Raw genomic sequence first — 22318 nt, 5'->3', positions numbered from 1 at the left:
GGCCTATAAGGCTTGTGTTGCAAAGTCTGGAAACTGTGTTGGGTTTACACTTATAAGTGATTCACGGCTTATTCCTAATAGCTTTTAAGCATCATACCACAGTGACACCACAGTGATATATGTGCACCCATGTTTACAGTAGCACAATTTGTCATAGCTGTATCTGGGAAACAACCCAAATGTCCATCAACTAAAGAATGGATAAAAACGATGTGGTATTTTTATACAATAAACTACTACTCAATTATAAAAAATAGATAAACTGGAGGCTTTCATAAGTAAATGGATGCAACTAGAGAGCATACTCGTAACTGAAAGAAACCAGACTTGCACGTGTGAACATCGTATTGTCTCCCTAGTGTTAAGAAACTGAAAGAGTAAATAAGACCCAAAAGGTACAATAGATATTGTGAAAGAGAAAGAAACTGCTCAACTTGGATGGGGAAAAGGAGAAAAGAGAGAAGGGAAAAAATATGTACACAAGATAGCTAAGATGATTGTACTACTAATTTCTAATAGTTCATTGAAAGTAACAGTGCTTACACTGCCTGATTAATTTAGCATGCCTATATCTGGTAGTCTGGGCAACTATGTTGAAGGTAACAATATACAATATAATAAGCATTGTTAATTTCCTATCATCTTGTTTTGAAATTCTGTATCTTTTTTATTGTTTTTTTATCTTGAAAAGGAATAAAAAATTCTGTTCCTCAACCAGTGCGTGGTGGCACATGCCTGTAATCACCGCACTCAGAGGCTGATGGATCAGCTTTGTGGGAGTTTGGAGTTTTTGGAGGCATTTTGCTGTCTTGTCCACTCATGTTTTTAGTTTTTTGGGTTTTTTGGTCTTGTTTTATTTTGTGCTGATGTTTTAGGGAGCTTTACTGGAAAGAATTTGTTGCTATTATGAAGATCTCTTTAGTTAGTGACTCCTTTTCATTGATGCAATCTTGGTATGACTAACTATAGGCCGTTGCCTCTGCCCCAAGGTCTGACCACCTCATTAATTTGAAGTTGGATGATTCAGTGTAATTGATCCAACACCCAGTTCTCTGAGAATGGACTTCATTATTACTAATGACACAAAAATAATCTGGATATTGGCATGCAGAGAAAATCTAATCATAGCAACTATTACCACAACCTGGCAATAACAACAAAATCAGCGACAATAATATCAAAGACAAACTGGATACTGACGTCATGTAAGAACCAATAATTTACCACCCTCAAGTATGGAGAAGAGATCTATAATTATAGGATAAACACTAAGGCTAACCAAATACTAGTATACAGTAAGTATGCAATAAATGTGACAACAAAACCTCCACTAACAATAGAAACGAATTCAAGAGTAACAGCAGAGTTATCTATTTAAAGATGAATAAAGTTTAATGGTTATACTAGAGGAGAAGTGAAGAACAGAAGAATGAAAGAAAAAAATTTGAAAATTTAAGCACTGAAAGATGAGAAGGAGAGAAAACGAGATAAAGTATCCTATTAAGGAGTAAAAGGAAATGAGGTAGAATTAGAAAAGTAAAGGATAAGAAAGCCCAAGGAAAAGAAGAAAAAGGAGAAAAAAGAAAAGGAAAAACCCTCAAATCCCCAAATTCCAGCAAAGAAGGAAATGAAAATAAAGAAAAAAGGGCTGGGGATTTAGCTCAGCGGCAAAAGCGCCTGCCTGGCAAGCGCAAGGTCATGAGTTCGGTTCCCAGTACCGGAGAAAAAACAAAAAAAAAAAAAAAAAAAAAAAAAAAAAAAATTAGTCTACAAATCTTTCTCTGTATTTTTGAACAAGCAAATTTTTACCAGTATCCACAGTTTGAAATCCAGGTAGTCATGGTTTGCTCTGCCTAGCCTTACAGCCTATGGGTTTGTGAAGTATCCTGCTATTGTAGCATCCCGCTGCTTGATCATCCAAGGATGTGGCAACCATCCCAGACCAGGCTTATATTTGATTACATCAGTAAATGGGGAAAACCAATCGAACCTGTGCTCTGTGGTGGATGTACGCAATAGGGTAAAGAATAAAGCAGACTTCTGTACTTAATGACAACATTTTCAGATCCAGCAATGTGTGAAAGGTAAACACTGGGTTTGGCTTTTCACCCTGGAGAGCAAAACCTCATTTCCTCCCTAGCCTGTGGTTATATTTCTCAGTGGGTCTATGTCTAGCTTGCACCCTCTTCAGGACTGTTTCTCTTAGCTCTATCACCCAATCACCATGGGTGTGTAGCACTTGGAACCCTGAAGTGAAGTTGCTTTTAATTGTTCTGAGGCTCAGTCCTAAATAATCAACCTTTTCCTGAAATGGCACCTGAATTAAAAACTCTCTGGTGATGTTGCAGGCACTGTACCAGGTTCCTTATCAAAGTTACCTGCATATAGAGAAAATCACTTTCAGAGTAATACTCTACACTGCTTTTGCTGTTTACAATAGCTGTAGGTTTTTCTATGGGTAGCACTGCTGGCCTAATCTGTTGCTTCTTCCTGTAGTCTCTAACCTGGGGAGCTTACTTTGTGTTTGAGGAAATAGGCTGCCCTCCTTGGGAACTAAGGTAAGTTTCCAGACAGCTTCATTTTTTTTTTCCTCTATGTTGCAGTCTGTTTCTTCAGTTTCTCTGTAGATTCTAATTTTCCCATCAGTTTGCTCCCAAATCTCAGAGATCTACTTTTTTTTTTTCCTTATGCTAAGTTGTTATTTTCCAGGTGTCTGGATTCTATGTGGCATACTGAGTATACTTTGTTATTTGTCACTATTCTGCCATTTGGGTTCCAAGCAAAAGCCCATTGTTCTTACAGATCCACTGGGATGCCCAGTTACCCATTAAATGCTAATGAAAGCAGTTGCAATATCTGACAAAGGCAGACGTTTTCATCAATGAGTGGATTCTGTTCTGAGAAGTAGCATCAAGAAATGTCACACTGCTAATGTATATCACCTGGTCAGATTTTTAAAATAAAGATTTTATAAAATGGCCTGATCCTTTCTGTTAATATGATATCCTATTGACACTAGGGAGATCATAGTTCTTGAAATATATCTTATATTTACAACCATTTGGATTGTTTTACTCTTATCAGAATACTTTACATAGCTTACTAGCTAGAATAATCAAGCCCAAAATATTTCTCTTAATAGTATCAAAGAAATAAATTTAACCAAATAATGAAAAATGGAACAAAAAACAGCATTATTTAGTTTAAATTACTAATAATATTTTTTAAGAAAAAAGGCAAAGAAAGCAGGTTTACCTGAATGGTTTCTTCGGTGTAAATATTAGCTTGAAGACCAATGATATTGTTTCACTTTGGATATTATAACTTTGTGTGGTCAAATCCAAATCCAAGGTGGATTCCAAGTTAGACTTCATAACTTCAGATTCAAATTCTATTTCATACTTGAATACACGTGTCTTAGGGACTACTACAAAAATCAAGATTAAAATATATTTCAATTTACTTAAATATGTATAAATTGAAACTCAATTTATTTGTCAATATTAATCATACATAAATATATAAAGGAAGACAGTATATATTATCTTTGTGTTAACAGTGTGTAAAACATTACTATCTATGTAATACTATATGCATTGTTGTTTAAAGATAAATGAATGAATATTAAAAATCAGAAGATAATTCTCACCATAAGTCATTAAAATTCAGGCTTATGACAAGAAAATTAAAACAACTTATGAGTTTATTATGAAACAGAAATACTACCACATGTGCTTTATATATGTATTAAAGTGCTACTGGCAAAACACATATAGAATAAGATTTAAATCTGGATTCTAATTAAGTTTAAACAATACTTCTAGTGTATCTCAAACTATTAGAGCAAGATTTTCAATTTCTGGTGTATTTTAATAAAAGAGAGTATCGTTTATGTCTGGTTGCTGAAATATTATAGACAATATGGTAAGCAATATTTTCTTAACTACTACATTCTCGGAAGAAATTAATATTAGTTTTGTACAATGGGCATGAAAAATATCTTAAATCCATAACTACTATGTAGACAGTAAGTACTAATACAAATTAGATCTACTCTTTATATACATATAAAGATACAAAAATGCAAATAGAGAAGTTCCCAGCATGCAGATCATGGAAGAAAGATCAGATTGCCACGAGCTGACCTAGTCCACAGTTTAACTAATTTCTAAACTCTAGCTTTGGTGCATAAAATTAAAAGTGATCCTTATGTTATATAATTTGAATCTGGAACTGATAACTACTTGAAAGCAATCTTAAGATATACCAGACAACTTTTTAGAAGTACTGAATATTAATTTCTGCTCCTGAACTCTGATAATCTGGTTGGATACAACAAGCTCAAGTCACATTAAACTATTATTCTCAAAACATTATTAACACAAAATGTAATAGACCAATCCACATGGCCGTAAGATATCTTTCTGTGTCCACACATGAAATTAAATCTCTGACTTCCTAAATTGCTGATTTTCATCCTGCAGACAAAAGTTTTAAAAATTTCTATTCCTATCAATAATCATTCTATGATTTGGGAAAATTTGTGTCTCTACAAAATATATGTTTGTTTTGAGAATGGACCACGGAAATAGAGGGAAAACAGTACTTAAGAATATTAGAGTCCTTTATGAGGTTGTGAGATTTACACTTCATTGAAGTATACTACTAAAGATCTGTTCTGATAATTGAAGACAGGGCCACGTACATGCTAGGCAAGAATTTATCATTGAGCTAAAGGTGCTCCCTGCTAAAGATATTTTTTTAAAAAATATCCTATATGTGGGTGACATGTGCATCTGTTTCTGCTTAATTGTTGAAGCCTTTATAGAAATGGCACTGTCACAATAAAGCTAGAAAATGAGAAGATAATTTTTGTTCCTCTGAACGTTGAGGCCCTTGGACAAATCTGTCACTATGGCTATCATAATTCTGTGCATGAGATGGTCCACTGATGTAGAATATATTCATGCTTGTTACACAGGGGGCAAAAGGTGAGGCCAGTAGGAACCATTGAAATGAAAGGTACAATTCTTGTCAGCGTGGAGCTTATAAGCAAAAGAAGAGACCTGATCATCATTGTCAATACCGCATGGGTTAAGAACAAATAACTCAAAAGGTAGTATCTTTAACAAATTCTGTTAGAAAAACTGGTTATACATGTGCAGAATAACAATTCTAGATTCACATTGCTCACTTTGTACTAACATAAAATCAAAATGGATCAAAGACCTGTATATAAAAGCAGAAACATTGAAATCTTCTGGAAGATTAAATAGGAAAATACTTGAAGAAATAGGCACAGGCTTGGATTTTCTGAACAAGATTCCAAATGTATAAGAAACACTACCACCAATCAACAAATGGGATTATATTAAATTAAAAACTTACACAAAGCAAAAGAATCAATTGAAAGAGTGACGAAACAACTCACAGAACTGGAAATAATTTTTGTCAAGTACTCCTCCAATAGAAGGCTAAGAATCAGACACTTATCAGATGAAGAAATACAAATGGAAAATAAATATATGAAAAAAGTTCAACATCATTGGTAATTCGAGAAACGCAAACTAAAACAACACTGAGCTTGCATCTCCCCCCAGAAAGAATGGCTATCATCAAGAAATCAACTGAGAACACATGCTGGCAGGGTTGTGTAGAAAAAGGAACCCTTCCCCATTGTTGGTGGGAGTGTAGATTGGTACAACCACTGTGGAAGTCAGTGTGGAGATTCCTCAAAAAACTAGGATTAGAGGTCCCATTTGACCCAGCTGTTACCCTTCTGAGTATTTTCCCAGAAGAAATGAAAACAGCACACAGCAGTGATATATGCTCACCCATGTTCATAGAAGTACAATTTGTAATAGCTAAACCTTGAAAATGACTCAAATGCCAGTCAGTGAAGGAATGGATTAAAAAATATGTGGTATTTCTATACAACGGAACATTACTCATCTATAAAGAAAGATAAACTTCAGGGTTTATAAGTAAATGGATGCAACTAGAGACCATATCATAAGTGAAATAAACCAGACTCACATGTGTAAAGATTGTAGTAACTCCCTAGTCTAAGATAGTGAAAGAGTAAATAAGATCCAAAAGGTACGACAGATACAGTGAAAGGGAAAGACACTGCTCAAAAGGAAAGAACAACTTGGATGGGGTAAAAGAGAAAAGAAGGAAGAAAAAAAAAAAGAAAAGATCTGTATATATACACAAGAGAGCTATGATAATTGTACTACTAATTTCTATTAGTTCATTGAAAGAGACAGTGCTTATATTGTTTGATCAATTTTGCATGCCTGTATCTGGTAATCTGAGCAACCACTCTGAAGATAAAAAAATGCAATATAATAACCACTGTTAATTTCCTATCATCTTGTTTTGAAATTCTGTATAGTTTCTTTTCTCCCTTTAAAATAAAAAAATAAATTAGGATGTATAAAGAATTTGGTAAAAAAGTAGATTACACCAACAAACAAACAAACAAAAAACAATAAAAAAATGGGCAAATATGGTGAATAGACACTTCTGCAAGGAAAAAGAACAAATGGCTCATAAAATACATGAAAAAATATTTACATCCCTGGCCATTAGAAAAATACAAATCAAAGCAACACTGAAATTCCATTTGCAACAGTAAAATGGCTGTCATCAGGGGCACAAAAAATACTAGTCAATAAGTAGGAGAAAATGATCCCTTTCCACTGTTGATGAGAATGTAAACTAGTACAACCACTATGGAAATTAGTATGGAAATTCCTCAAAAAACTAAAAATAGAACTTCTGCTTGACTGAGTTATTTCTTCCCTGGGTATCTTCCCCCAACTTAAAAGGCACCAAATGACAGTGACATATTCATACTCATGTTTATAGCAGTGCAATTCAAATATCTAAATTATGGAGACAACCTAGATGTCCAACAGACAAGTGGATAAAAAAATGTGGTATGAATATACAATAGAGTATTATCATTAAAAAAGATATATTCATGTCATTTGAAGAACAGTGGATGGATCTTGAGACCATAAAGTTAGGTTTCATAAATCATACACAAAATGATAAATGTATTATGATTTCTCTTATATGAGAAATCCAAAATGTAAATAATTGAAGAGTAAAATAAGGGACAGATGGTAGAAAACAGGGAAATCTTTTGGAGATGGGAAAGGAAACACTGGGGAACAGAATGCTGGGGAAAGAAGTGAGAGAAGAGGGAGAAGGAGGAGCAGGGAAAAAATAAAAGCTATACATATATATATATAAAAATTCTTCAAGCAAATATAATTTGTATTAGAACATATATATATATATATATATATATATATATATATATATATATATATATTTCTGTAGTAACCTGGGGAAATGGGATAACAAATGATTCATATCTGAACTATATATGTACCAATTCCCCCAACAAATGTAATTATCATGTACTGCAAACATATACCAATAAAAACATATTTGTGGTAGCTTCTACCACAGAGAAGTCAAACATATTTTGCAAGTGCATTCCTGGAAATCTGGTGACTAAGGATTCTAGCGGATGAGATCAATGCACCAAAACTGAAGGATGAGTAAAAGGTGGAAGTAGAGAAGGAGAAAATGCTTTGTACTTATTGGAAGCAGACTGGGAATTATTTATGCTGGAAACCAGTAAGTCTGTTTGAGGAAAAAATTATGTGGACAGAGTTTTAGTGCTGAGAAGAGCTTGTGAAAAGCGAAGTCAGGAAAGTAGGTAAGACTTAGACCATGCAGGGTCTGAGGAAGATTTGTGGCTTCTGAGACTGAGAAGAGTGAATTAGTGACTAACATCTATTCAATGTTTGGTCCCCATAACATTGTACTTTTCCACAGATGCTTCTTTTGTGTAACCCAAAGGAAGCATACTGAATGCAATTGAGAGGATTACTCGCATATTTTCACTTCAAAATGGCACTTGTCAGTGACTAAAGATGGGCCTTCCAGTACATGACTACCACATAAAACCCAACTACAGTTTTAAATGATAATTGTGTAATATCTTAAAGTTATGGGAAATATATCAAGAACTAGGTAATTTTAAAGTATTCCACATGAATTTACGCATTGAATCTTCAAAAATATCCTGTAAAGTGGTTATTTTATTTCCACAATACAGGTAAAGAAACTGATTTTACAGTGAGGAAAAGTAATTTTCTCAAGACTTCACTAAATGGAAGAAATCAACCAATCTGACTTTAGATTAAACAACCTGGAATAGCAGGCGTGTCCCATGGTAAAACTGTTGAAGAAACACCATTAAACACCATGGTAAAACTGTTGAAGAAACAGTTGAAGCATCACTGTTCAAAACTGTGCTAGGCATACTCATCCATAGGAATGCAGTGTCCCTCATGGCAAAACACAAGGACACTCAGATATTTAGATTCTGGTTAGAGGAAGGGGAAAAAACAGAGATAGAGGATGGTGACCTAGTGAGATAAGAAATTAGTAAGATTAGCCATGAAAAGCTAAGAGCACAAACTCCATCAGCTTGGTCAGTTGGTAAGTGTTGCTGACAAGGAGCGTAAGCTCAGAAGACAAATCTGACCATTGATGTGGTCATATCGGGCAAGCATGACAGTCTTCTGAAGGGTGACCTTAGGTTGGACAGAGCCTTGAAGAGTGAGTTGGTCTGAGAACACAGATTGAAGAACAGCAGACTGGTGCAACCCAGTAGGGTTGATTGATTTCCCTGTGGAAATCAATCTAAAGAGTCCTCAGTAAACAAGGTTAGAGGTCCCATTCAACTCAGCTGTTCCCCTTCTGGGTATTTTTTCAGAAAAATTAAAAACATCATATCATAGCGATATATGTGCACCCACGTTTATAGCAGCACAACTTGTAACAGCTAAATCATGGAAAGAACCCAAGTGGCCATCAACTGAGGAATGGATAAAAAAGCTGCAGTATTTTTACACAATGGAATATTCCTTAGTTATAAAGAAAGATAAACTTCAGGCTTTTATATGTAAATGGATCCAACTAGAGACCATACTCATAAGTGAAATAAATCCAACCAGCACATGTAAACTTCACATTGTCTCCCTAGTGTAAGAATGTGTAGATTCTTTTGTCCCTGTAGGGAGTCTACAATTGGCCAATTGGCCAATAATATCTCAATGATTATGGAGGGAACTAACAGACTCCAGTAAGTCCATATAGCCGACTCACTTTCCAATTAATCTTTATAATTAATAAAGTTAGTACTTCTATCTCCACCTGCCTTACTTCAGCATGTTTCTCTGTTTATTATACAATCAAATGAAGGAAGAAAAGGATATGATTAACTTTCACTCCTGAAACCCTATCAAAGTGCAAGACACAGGCTGCAGAGATTTAATTTCCAACAGAAGAGGTATAACAGATAGCAGGAAGTATAGAATGGCATGGACAGCACAGCTGTTTGGGACATTAATGTACTGTGAAAACTAACATTACACATGAGAAGGAAAGGAGCTTATGTGATTTCACATATTCTAAAGACAAATAGTTTTGAGGCTTTCCTGTCAGATGAGTTCCTTCATAAGTACATAGGTAAGGAAAAACAAAATAAAGGATGAGTAAGAGGAAAAAGGAGATAAATCTTTTCCAATGGAAAGGGGGCCAAGAAATGAAAGCATGTGGGGGAGGGAACCTAAAAAGAATTAGGATGTTATGTGTATGTACCAACTCCCCACAAAAAGTGTAATTATTACATACTTATACTAATAAAAATTAAAATTAAAAAATAAATAGATGGGAAATTAGGACTATGAAAGAAGATTTACAGACAGTGCACACAAGGTGATTGTAGTGGAATGAGGGCAGGGAAAGAAACACAGTTATTATTACATGCCTTTAAAAAAGAATTGAGGTCAATTAATTTTATCAAATATTTAGATACCATAAAGAGAAAATATTAAACATGAGAGGGTATTCATGGATTCCATATCTGTTCAGCAGAGCATGATTTGTTCAGGAGAACAAGAAAGAAGATTTACATATTAAAATGTAGACAAAAATAGATAAGCTTGTTAAATGTGGAGGTATTAAATTTAATACCTCCCTGGGTGTGGGTGGCACCAACCAATAGGCTTGTAGCCTGGATAGGATAGACAGAGACTTGCTGCTACTGCTCAAGTATATCTAGATTATTTCACTAAGCATAATGTCCTTCAGGTTTATCCATGTTGTTGTATATAATGTAATTTTCTTACTTTTAGAGGCTAAATACTATTCCATTATATGTTTCTATCACATTGTCTTTATCCATTCATCTCTCATTACACACTTAGGTTGGGTGCTTATTTTAGCCACTGTGAATAATGTTGACAGAACATGGGAATAGATAGAGCTCTCTCTGAAATTTTGACTTCAATTGGCTTGGATAAGCATGCAGAAGTGGAATTGCTGGGTCATACTGTAGTTCAGTTTTTAATCACTTTAGGAAGCAGCATCATTTTGTACTCCTACCAACAGTGAAAATTTCAAAATTTCCCCACAGCCTTACCAATACTTGTTTTCTGTTTTTTGGGTCTTTTCAAAATAATAGGCATGTTAATAACTCTGAGGGGGTATGCCATTGTGGTTCTGACCTGTATTTCTCTGGTGATTAGTGATGTTGAGTAAATTTTTATAGAGAGATAGGCTATTTGTATGTTTTCTTTGGAAAATGTTTAAGTCCTTTGTCTATTTTTAAATGAGGTTTTTAGGCTTTTTAATTACTGACTCGTAGGACTTCCTTATGTATTTGGAAGCTTAATCCCTTGTCAGACACACAGTTTACAAATATTTCACCTGTTTTACAGGCTTCATCCTGTTGATATCTTCTTTTATTGTGAGGAACCTTTTCAGTTTAATATAGCCCTACTTGTTGTACTTTTTATTGTCTGTGCATTTGGTATACTATCTATAAAATCATTTCCAAGACCAATGTCCTGAAATCCTGGGCCATGGAAAGGACTTCTGGCAAGTAAGGATCTCAAATCTCTCTGTAAGCTTCGGTGAATCTGGTTTCACATTCTCCTGAGGTATAAGAAGTTGAAATTAATTCTGTTGTCTCAGAAAGGGAATTTGTCCATGAATTGTTGCTGAATTGGTGTTTATGGAGAGAAGGATCTGAGTCTCCCTAACTTACCATGCTACTGATATCACTTAGTTCTGTATTATTTATTTCAAGTGATATGCCACATATTTAAAGGATTAAAGACAAGTTGAATATTACTTCTCAAGAATGCCTGAGACTAGAAGGGTTTAGAATTGCAGATTTTGGAAAGAATATACACATAAAGAGAGATCAAAGGGATGGGACCTAACTTTCAACCTAAAATTCATTTATGTTTCATATACACCTAACACACAGAGTCTAAAAATAATTGTATACAGTATTTTTAGTCCACTCGTGTTTGGACTGTGACCTGCCACATGAAATTAGGCATAGAATATCCCACTTATGGTATGATAGTGATGCTTCAAAAATTCAGATTTTGGAGCCTTTTGAGATTTTGGATTTTCAGATCAAGGATATTCTACTTGTAATATACTTTAAACTATTTAATTTTTTTTTAAATGAGATGGGCAAATTTTAAATAAAAATTTGGAATACAAAGTATATACAGCCAATCAAATTCCCTATTGGGCAAAACTTACTTGGGTATTATATCTAATTTATATCAAATTTTCTAGTCCTACAAATGAGAAACATATAAGACTTTGTTTCTACATTTAAAGCTGTAAGCCATGGCTTCAATCAGATCTCTTTAATAAAACAAAGAGAGGAAAAGAAGAAATTAAAGTTGAGAAGATTACAAATTATAGTTACTACAGCTCTTTTTCTTCTTGCTCACAGAATCACAACCCATATCTCATCAATCCAGGAAAAATGTATTGCCATCTTTGAAATAACAACCATGAGAAAACATATATAAAGAGCATTACTTATGTACTAACTTGAATGTTACACTAGAAATGCAAAGTAAATGGCCATGGATCTCTATAATTGAGGGCACACCAACCTACAATTCAAGGTAACTCAGTATTACTTATTATCATTATTTTTGTATCCATGATTGTATTTCTCTTACCAGTGTAATCAACACAAGCATTATTATATGAATTTCTTTTTGGAATCACTAAAAATTGTTGTGATTCTGATGCAGGATTTTGTCCAAAAAAATTACCAATCAGTGTGGTTTCCATTGTCATTTCTACTGTCTTCTTAGCCATACATTTTAAAACAGCTACAAGAGAGAAATATTTTCAGTTAATTTAATTCTTAGGTTATATGACCAGTCTTGAAATAAAGATATTAAACTGTCATAAAATATAAAACTTTCTTTAATAAACTCTGAATTATCACTGCATATGACTTTAACACAAGTGCATACACTCAGACACACACACATTCATGCAATACCTACGTACATTTATATCTTGGCAACAAATATGAATATTAAAGACTATGTAACTATGGTATGATGAAAGATAATGCTGTACGACATATAACAGTTCATAATAGATCATTTTAGGATGTAGAAATTGGCTTGAGGAACTGATATAGTCATACCAGTAATTCAAGTTGCAATTGCGGACATGTGAATTTATGCATTTCTGAAGTCCATAGGTTCAGTATGGTAGTAACAAGGTTTACTTTTGCAATAACATTATAGCAAATGTCTTCAAATAACTTAAAAATAAGTTCAATAATACTTAATATCTAAAATATTTCTATCCATTACATGCATCTTAAAATTTATATTTAAATTATTTAAGGAAAATATTTGCATTTTCATTTTAAATTACTTATAAATGTACAAAATGCACCACTGTACCTTTTCAGCAGTCAAAAATAAAACTGAGATGATTTCAAAGTTAAAATGTGATTACATATTAATGTATAACACTAAATACTTATATGTGTACAAACATATTAAATTCTAGTATTTTCACACATTAAGTGCAGAAGTTCTAAGTAATCTTATTAGAAATCAAAATATTATTTTTATATGTACAATTACTATTAAATGGAGATGTATTAATGTGTTTTGGGCAATAGTTTTATAATACTATATGGGCATGTGTGCTGGAGTCCTCAAAAACCAGAATATTCTCTCTCCCAAATATATTATGTTATACTTTAATCAAGTCAGATGAACAGAGTATAAATTGAGTATAACGAATAAAGGGAATCCATATAAAAAGTTTCAAAATGCATTTTACTATTTTTGGCATTATCAATAATAATAATATAACATAAACCACATAATTAGTTGATGTCCTTAAATACATGTTTTATAATAGACATAACGGAATAAAAGTATATATAAATATTTCATTTTAAAATGGTATAGATTCATATTGAATATTCCAGACCAAGAATAAGTATGAGGAATGTATAATAAGAGCACAAAGTTAGATATGAGTTGAAATAGCTGTGGAAAATGTACAAGCTTTACTGGTAATAATTAGCTTCTGTCTTTAAGCATTAAATTAGAAATTAGTACGATTATGGTTACAATTGGTACGTTGTCACTGGTTTTGTTCTAAATAAAAGGCCCTAGGAAATTTATGCCCTGTCAATGCAACACTCACTAAATCACAGCAGATTTACTTTTCACTGTCTTTACAGTGTGACATGGAGTGGAGTGTTTACCAGTTTTCTGCCACAATGGACAGTAGCCAATAAAAATTCACAAAGAGAAAAGGTGACTCCCACCACCGCTGCCGCAACAACAAAATAATTTGAGCGATACATATAAATAAAATAAACAAGAGCTCACAGTGATAAATTTGAACAGAAAAATAGTAGGTTTTCTCTAATGAGTCACTATACATAGAAAGGAAAATGGACTATACAGAAAAAAATGAATATATATATAAAGTTTACTCATTTGTCTGTAAAAGGCGTTTGTAAAATAATTACCAACAGATTTTACATGTTTGACAAAATGGTTTAATAAAAAATGCAAACTGTTTCAGAACTGATATTACTACTAGATTGTACTAATGAAATATAATTATTTAAAGAATTCACATCTAATTTAAATATCAAGTAATTATCCAGAACAGTGACTGACATGAAATGGTCTGGAGCATGTTTAACTTTCTTTGAAGAAAACTATGTAAGAAATTTGTTTTTATATTCTCACAGTATTAGTATAGCCCTAAAGAAGGAGAAATTTTGTAGGTATGTATATACAGGATCGTTAACATAGTCGTTCTACTGTCTTCTATTTCTTTGCTGAAAGAAACTGTCGATGAGTCCTTGATTGATCAATATTGCATGTCTCTGTTTTCATGAGAAACGACTTTGAAGATATCAATATCTAATACAGCAAGCATTGTTAATTTCCTACCACTTTGTTTGTAACTCTGTATGTCTGTACTGTTCTTTTGCTATTTTGTAAGATGCTGTCTGTGTTGTTTTCCTCCTTTTATTTTTAAAATAAAAAAAAAGTATTAGTATAGCCTGAAACATTCTGCTTTAAGTCATTAATCTGGGAAAAAGTATACTGTCTGTAATTGGTATAAACAACACTACTATTAGAATTCCAATAGCAATGTCTAAGTTTTATTGCATCACTTTGATCAACTGACTGTGTATTATAAATTTTAAACAGTTCATTTCTATCAAAAATACATAATCAACTATTTTCCAGGCTGAAATAGAAGACCTTTTGATATGTCTGGAAAGCATTCTGGGGATAATTTAGTATACTTGAAATATTTATGTACCTGTTGGTAATGTTTAAACTCAACAGTAAAAATACTTCAGGTAAAACAAATGACATTTATCCTCAAAGGTACTTCTATGTTTGTGGATTTTTACTCCAATTAAAATTAAATCCCATAAAGAAATACATCATCTTGGCCTTTTTCTATAGCCAGTGTATCTTGGGAAATGTTTTATTTACAAGCAAAACTTACTGCTTTCTCCTTTTTCTAAGTACAGTGACATAATTTATGTCAATGGACATCTAAAGACGTTATGTATATAGTTGTTAGGCATCAAATCCAGGCCTTCAAGCATGGGAGCATTCTAACATTCAGCTGCCTCCCCGGCCTGGAGCTCTAATCCTTTTCATCTGCTGTGATTAGTATAACAGGGAGACGGAAAAGGCAACAATTCAAAATTTTAAAAAACTCATCCGTGTTTCTCAAAGTAGAGATCCAAAACAGCCCTTTGATTTGCAGAACAAAGCAGTCCATTTAATAATGAAGAACTATGACTGGATATTTGGTATGTTAAATATCTCTATATAATTATCCAAGTGGAATTTCATTTCCTATGCTGATCTTTAAAAGAAAATCAGAAAGTCAGGGAATTTAAAGATGTGAGAAGAGTATGGAAGAAAGAAAATTCGTAGGAACATGAGCAAAGCCTGTGGTGTGTGGAGAAAAAACGGATCAGTGAGGAAAACAAAGGCATTCAAGGCCAGGATAAGTTTTGTGTATTTTGGGAAAGTAAACCTCTCTGAACACTTCATCATATTCTGACTGGTTTTGGAGAATGTCATAAAGGTTTATACAAAAATGAGTCAGTATCTTCACAGAACAGTTCTTAGATGAGACTGAGAGTTTCACAGAAACCGAGATACAATGATTAAAAGTGACCTGGGAATAAAAGTATTTGGCAATCTGAAACGTCTAGTGCTTGGCTCTGTGGAATAGAGGGGTAGGAAGCAATTTCATTTCAATTCGAGCTGGTAACATGTTTCGCCACAGGATGACAAGAGTAAATGTAGTTTTGTGCAAGTCATTAGACTCACTGGGAGAGAGCATCAGGTTCCAGTACTCTTACTAATAGGGCTAGTCTCTTCACGCCTTACTTTCCTTGGACCTCAAGTTCCTTATCAGTACAAAGAATGGTTAGAATTACAGAATGACAAAGGTTCCATAAAATCCTAATTTTGTTTTCTCTAAAATATACTTACGTGGAGGATTTTTAGGGAGCGGTGCTTGTGGGAGTCCAACGATAGGGTATATCCAGTGTATTCCTTCGATTTCAGGTTTGTCTACTTTCATCATCCTAATTAAAAAAATTAATAGTGAACACAAAACAGAAAAACTTTCAATATTAGCTTGAAGAACTTATTTTTTACTGACTTATGGTATTTTAGTAAAGTCTGTGAATTTAAGCTCCAGCAAAGAGAAACTGGCAAAAGCAAAAAACATTTCGTGTAAATGTTGATTGCATAAAAGTTCTGAGTAAACTCTGGAAATGTTTCCCCCCCCCAAAAAAACACCATGAAATGTAAGGTAAAATTAAGGAACTTCAGTTCTCTAACTTTAGAGGATGCAGTGGGATTTATTGATGTTACTAAATTGTCACTAATGAGAGATACTATATTTCTTATGGATTATATTTTAAGTTGGAAAGTCAAAGCACAAAACAAAATATCTCATGAAGTACAGTGGGACTTCATAAAGTGATAAGGAATTTGCTTTAGGAGTAAATCAGTTTAAGGAAAAGAAGGTATATATCTAATTATTCTGAGCTTATCATATACCATCAGGCGGACAGCAATACTAGCTAGAAAATGTTAATGTTCATCGTTGAGGATGGAATGTTCTTGTTAAAATGAAATGTAAGGCACTTCAACAGGCACCCATTGTGCACATGACTTATGCAACTGTGTAAGGCCTCATACATACAAAGGCTACATGCTAGTTTAATGTGCTACCAGAACTGTCTTGAAATTATTAATTATTTAGCAAGGGCTTCTTCATTGCCATGTTCTACTGGGACCCACAAATTATGTAGCTAGATGTGGTGAGAGGGATGGAATACCTAGCAGAATGGATACTACATAGAAAAAATTTAAATATGGGGAATAAATCTGCAAATGTAACATAAAATGAGCATTTATTTTAATTAAGATTTCTAGACTACTATCTAGTTAAATGAAATTTAATAAGAGTAAACATGAACATTTTGCACCATTATTAGAATTCCTTTCAATTTCAGCTAAGCAAGGAGAGTGAAACCTACCTGCATTCTGGAAATAACATGGTATCACCTGGTCATGGAAATATTTCATCAGAATGTTACATCCTCCTGGCACTATGCCAGTATCGTCACTTAGTGAATTCTGACATTACAAGCCCTGTATGTTTCCCAAACAAGCTTCTTCAGGTTGTATTTAGGTCATTATTTTATCTGTCTAAAGGCACACCCTCTGGGGGGGGTGGCGCATACCCATAATGCCAATACTTGGGAGGCTGAGGCAGGAGGATCACAGTAAGTTTGAGGCCAGCCAGTGCTACATAGTGACATAATGAATTCCAGGCGAGCCTGAACTATAGAGGCACACACTGCCTTCCCCCAAAAAAGAGGTGCTTTACATATCTTTGACTGATTAAGTGATAATGACAGGTAAGATTAATCTTGTTCATTCCTCTAAATCTCAAATTAATTATTATATATACATATATATACATATATATAAAATCTCTATATAACAAGTATACTTTCTGCCTCTAAACACATGAATTCCAGAAGTTAAGAGAGCATAAAATCATGAGTTTTATATTGTATATATGTTACACGTAAAAGAAGCTGATTATAGTCTGAAAGTGCTAGTCCAAAAAGAAACCACTTTTCTTTAGTATCTTTATGTAAACATTACCTTTTAAGCTCTGTATCTAATTCATCAATATTGTCGATAGGCCAATTTTCTCCATTTGCTCTCATCATTTGAATAATGAGCAGTGTTTTGCATAATGTCATCTTCTGGGGTTTAAACAACACCAGGATATCTATATTTCCTTCAGGAGGTACCACAGTTCCTGCAACACAGACATGAATAATTTGAATGAGGTAAATACTTGTTTCAACAACAAAAAGTAATCAGTTCTTTTGGTACCAATTTTTAAAACTTGCTTCTGAATGAAAAACTACATTATGTTAAAATATGTGTGTTTCACTATTTTCCCTCAAATGTCATTGATCTTAGTAAAAAATACATTTTATGCTGAGGGGTGAAGTTTCTCTGATGAGGCTAGACTGAGGAAATATTCCGGGGGATGGCTGTGCATTTCCAGAATGACAAAAGAACCATAAAGCCCATCAGTGTTTTCAAGAAAGCCTTACCATATTTTACAGAAGAGAACAGTAATACTTATTAATATGTTTGTGCTACATAATAACTGCAATCACCTTGGGGAACTGGCACATATATTATGCCACCTTCATCATTTTTATTCCCCTTTCCCCAAGCTAACTTTTCCTTTGCATCCCTCCTTCAATCCCCTTTCCTTTTTCACACGGTTGACTTTTGGTCCCTTAAGTTCTTGCTTGTTTTTTCTTTTCTCTATACTATAACATGCCCAGACCTTTGTTTGGAGCCCTAAAATTGCTGCCATAAAAAAAAATCTGTCCATTTATTTAAGTAATCTATGAGGAAAAACACAACTCATTTGTAAAAGAAAAAGTGGCATCTGGTCCTAGTTATGAAGATCAAAACACAGAAAAACTTAAAAGGATTGTCTTGTGTTTTGGTAGATTAGAATTTTTCAAACTTTAGTACAGCTTAGAACCATCTAAGAAATGTGTTAAACATGGTACCTTCTGAGCCCCAACTCTAGAGATTCTAATTGATTTGGTCTGAGCGGGGGCCCAGGAAGCTGTACGCTTAAACATCACCTATGGGATCCAGAAGCAGAGTATAAGACCATATTGTGATAGCAAAGGGGGGAAAAGGCTACCTTTGCACAAGTTTGTAAAGATGGGAAGAGTGGTGAGTTTCAGGTCATCTTTAACAGTGATGGTGTCCATGTGACAAGTGTCTATATTTTGAAAAATGACGTTACTTTAAAACATAAAGGATCAATCTGTATGTCTTTTAAAAAAAATTTTTTTGTAAGGCTGAGGAAAAGCAAATTCATTTTGACTCAAATATAAATACTAAACTATTAAGAACGTTAAGAATGAAAATTGAAAAATGACTCCACTGTGAAATATCCTGACACTAAATTCTTAGAAATTTTCCAGTTTTTAATTTCATTCATTGAGGAAATACAATAGTTCTTAGGCCTAGTATCACAGCTAATATCAACTTATTATTAGAATTACCACTAGTTAATATTTACTGTATATCAACAACAGTTCAGGGTCTGTGCTAAGCATTACTTAAGCAATCTTGTTATTTGTTTTTTTTTTTTTTTCCTTTGCCTTTTCTTCTGGTACCAGGAATCGAACTCATGACCTTGCGCTTGCCAGGCAGGCGCTTTGCCACTGAGCTAAATCCCCAGCCTCAACCAATCTTGTTAAATTCTCAGAAAACATCAAAAAATTAAGAGTGACAGTGGTTCTTATTTTGAGATGAAGAAACTGTGATAATGTGGGTAACAACTCGCCCAAAGTACAGTTGAATGATTGTATTTTTCACTAAGACACATCTAAATAATGTTTATCCACTTTGACTTTGTTTCCTGGGCTCTGTTTGTAATGGATCATTGGTGTGTTAAATAGAGTTAATTAAAATGAATGTCTTTCCTAAAATCAGTATTGAATATATCACAGTTCATGTATACAGAAGAGTTGGTAAGAACTTGTAACATATGTTTGAACCCTGGATCTACTCGTTTATTGTCTTATTTTTATTGTGGATCTCAACAATTCGTGGTATGTAAAAGAGACATTCTATTGCTATTTTAAATCTATAAACTTTCTTCCAGCTAATAAAACAGTAAGCTAGATGAATGTATATTTCACGGGTTATACCTGCAAATCCTATTAACTCTGTAGGTTATGGAAATTTCAATCTTTTGTTAATTAAAATGAAGAGATTAATTTATTTTTAAAATGAGTTTAGATAAAACAGCAAGGCCTGAGTCAAATAAGCCATCCATGCATCCCTAAGGAAATAAAGTTTAATAATTATTATTTATCCCCACAAAGATTATGTTATCATTAAAAATAGATTATGTTATCCCTCTAAATAAACCTAGACTTTTAGATTGTTTAAGGAGTAAAAACAGGTAAAAGAATTGTTCATCGCCTACACTGTCATGATTTTTTAGCATTTAAACTGAAGGCATGAAAAGATAATTCCATCATAAATCAGTCAATTTAATTAAAAATCTAGTAACATATTTGTGGCTGTAACCAAGCCTATAACTAGGACAGTAGTCGAAAACTGAATGTGCTATAAAATTCTTGGGTTATTATAGCTTTAAAAAGTAAGAGGCATTATAATGCTGTAAATTTTTTAAAAAATCACTAGAATTTAACTTTGAAAATAATCTTCAAATTTGTCAAGTTCATTTTGTGTATCACAAATAGGTTCCATTTATTTTTTCTGGCTGTCCCATTGACTTTTGCAACAATTTCAGTATGGAAAAGAAAGCTGTCCTTATAGCTTATTAAGAATCTTCAAATGTGTCTAGTTTTCTTCTAATACTTGGCTCCTTCTCTCGAGTTAAATATTTGATCCATTTGTAATTTATCTTTATGCTTAGAATGAAGATTTTATTCAATGTTGTTGATTTTTATATGGAACTAGTTATCAAAAAAGTACTCCTTATCTTAAAAATTGTCACCTCATGGCACCTGCATATGTATTTTGGTCTCTTTCTGAACTTTCTAGGTAGAGCTTTTTCTCTTTTCTTTATTTTTTGGGGAGGGTCATTTTTTTCTTGTACATACCACGTTTCTAATTAATATGTGCCTTATTTTCTAATAGGACTGCCTCCTTTATGATTCATTTACTCATTTCTTAAAATTTAAAATGAACAGGGTCAGTTGTTCCCAAGAAGCAGAGTGAACTCCACTAGGAGCAGAGGAAGGTGGGGAGCAAAGTATATTAACACGATTGTCCTAAATCTGTATTTATTTTTGGATATTTAACATTTTTTTCCATTCAAGAACTATCCAAGATTAAAAGTACTGTATGGGTTTTATTTCCCTTTTCTCATTTGAGTACTAATCATCGTTATAAAAAGTGCTTATAAGTTCTTGAAAACAGGTTTTTAGCTAGTTTTACTTTTCAGTGTTAACATTTTCTTTTATGTTTAGCTGGAAGTGGGGGAAAATCACATGAGTTGTTTTTATCATCTGACTGAATTGTCTAAATAGAATAATGGTGGTTGAATTTATTAAGCAATTTTATAAAACATAGTGTGAACTCAAAATATTTGAGCTGGTATCTTCTTCATTTATTCCTGTACAACTACACAATTTAACTGGAGTTACATTTGCTTTTTAAAAATTTTTCTTCTATTATAGCATCGTTCCTTAGGATAAAAATCCTACTAAGTATGTGGGAGAAATATACATAATTTAATGTATGCGTTTTATATATCACAGGTATATATTATTTATATACTTTAGGAACTCCGGATAATATATTCTACTTATTATCTGAGAAATTTTTAAAAAATAATATTGATTTCATTGTTGTCTTATTGATCTTGAAATTTGCTAAGCACAATCACAATTAGCATTCAAATTGTATTCAATGTGGATTTAAAACTGCTACTTCGATTGCCCTTTTGATTAAAGATGATAGATACTTTTACCCACAGATCTCTTACAAGAAATATAGACATTGTATAATGTAGCGGTTGTAAGTTTTCCCATCTTCCACCGCAAAAATCTCCTTAAGTGAGAGTAGATGAAAGCTGGTTGAATGGAGGTGCTCTGTGCTCACCTGCACAGCAGAGAAGAACCAGAACGACAAAACAATGACTATTATTTCACGGAGAGTGACTGCGGAAGAATGCTGGGATTTAGCAAGAAAATGGTGGGAGGTATAAAGACATGGAGATTCAGCATGGTAGCACAGAGAAAGAAACAAAACATACTGTAACTGTGACCCCAGCTCCCTGCTTGGATAAGTATTCCACATTTCCCCGGAAAGGTAGGCTGGAAAGACCCAGCCAATGCCCCCACCCCCAGCACTGCTGCTGATTGCCCGTCCTAAATACAGAATTCCACAGTCCTTGCATATATGAAACTCAGTTGTGGGAGTTGCTTGAAATGTATGTGACTTTTGTTCTAGAGAAGGAACTCACTCGCACTGAGCTCCCAAAGCAATATTCCACAACACGGTAACCACAACTGTCACCAACCCTGACCCCCACTGGGCCTGTGGATGGACCCTTCTGAAGCCTGCGCACCCAGAATTGCAGTTGCTGCCTCCAGAGGATGTCTGACTTCCACCGCTGCTGCCTGACTTCCACTTTCATACAGCCAACTGATTTTTCCATAAATGCTGGGCGTGGTGGCTCACACCTGTAATCCAGCACTCAGGAGGCTGAGGCAGGAGGATCACCATGAGTTTGAGGCCAGCCTAGGCCACAAAGTGAGGTCAAG

At 33.8% G+C, this 22318-nt stretch overlaps 1 protein-coding gene across 1 annotated transcript in view; it reads right to left on the bottom strand.

Moving 5' to 3' along the window:
• The window catches only part of LOC102019004, a gene marked incomplete in the record, with an annotated part of 405168 nt that overhangs the window by 46161 nt on the left and 336689 nt on the right, over positions 1-22318 (bottom strand). The window contains 4 exon segments of the mRNA XM_005414632.2: positions 3256-3427; positions 12087-12242; positions 15936-16030; positions 17631-17790. Coding sequence (XP_005414689.2) covers positions 3256-3427; positions 12087-12242; positions 15936-16030; positions 17631-17790 — 583 coding nt within the window.

The sequence above is a fragment of the Chinchilla lanigera genome, unplaced genomic scaffold (assembly GCF_000276665.1).
Source record: "Chinchilla lanigera isolate Chin_1 unplaced genomic scaffold, ChiLan1.0 scaffold00192, whole genome shotgun sequence".
Lineage (NCBI taxonomy): Eukaryota > Metazoa > Chordata > Mammalia > Rodentia > Chinchillidae > Chinchilla > Chinchilla lanigera.
This window is presented reverse-complemented; position numbering and strand designations above follow the sequence as displayed.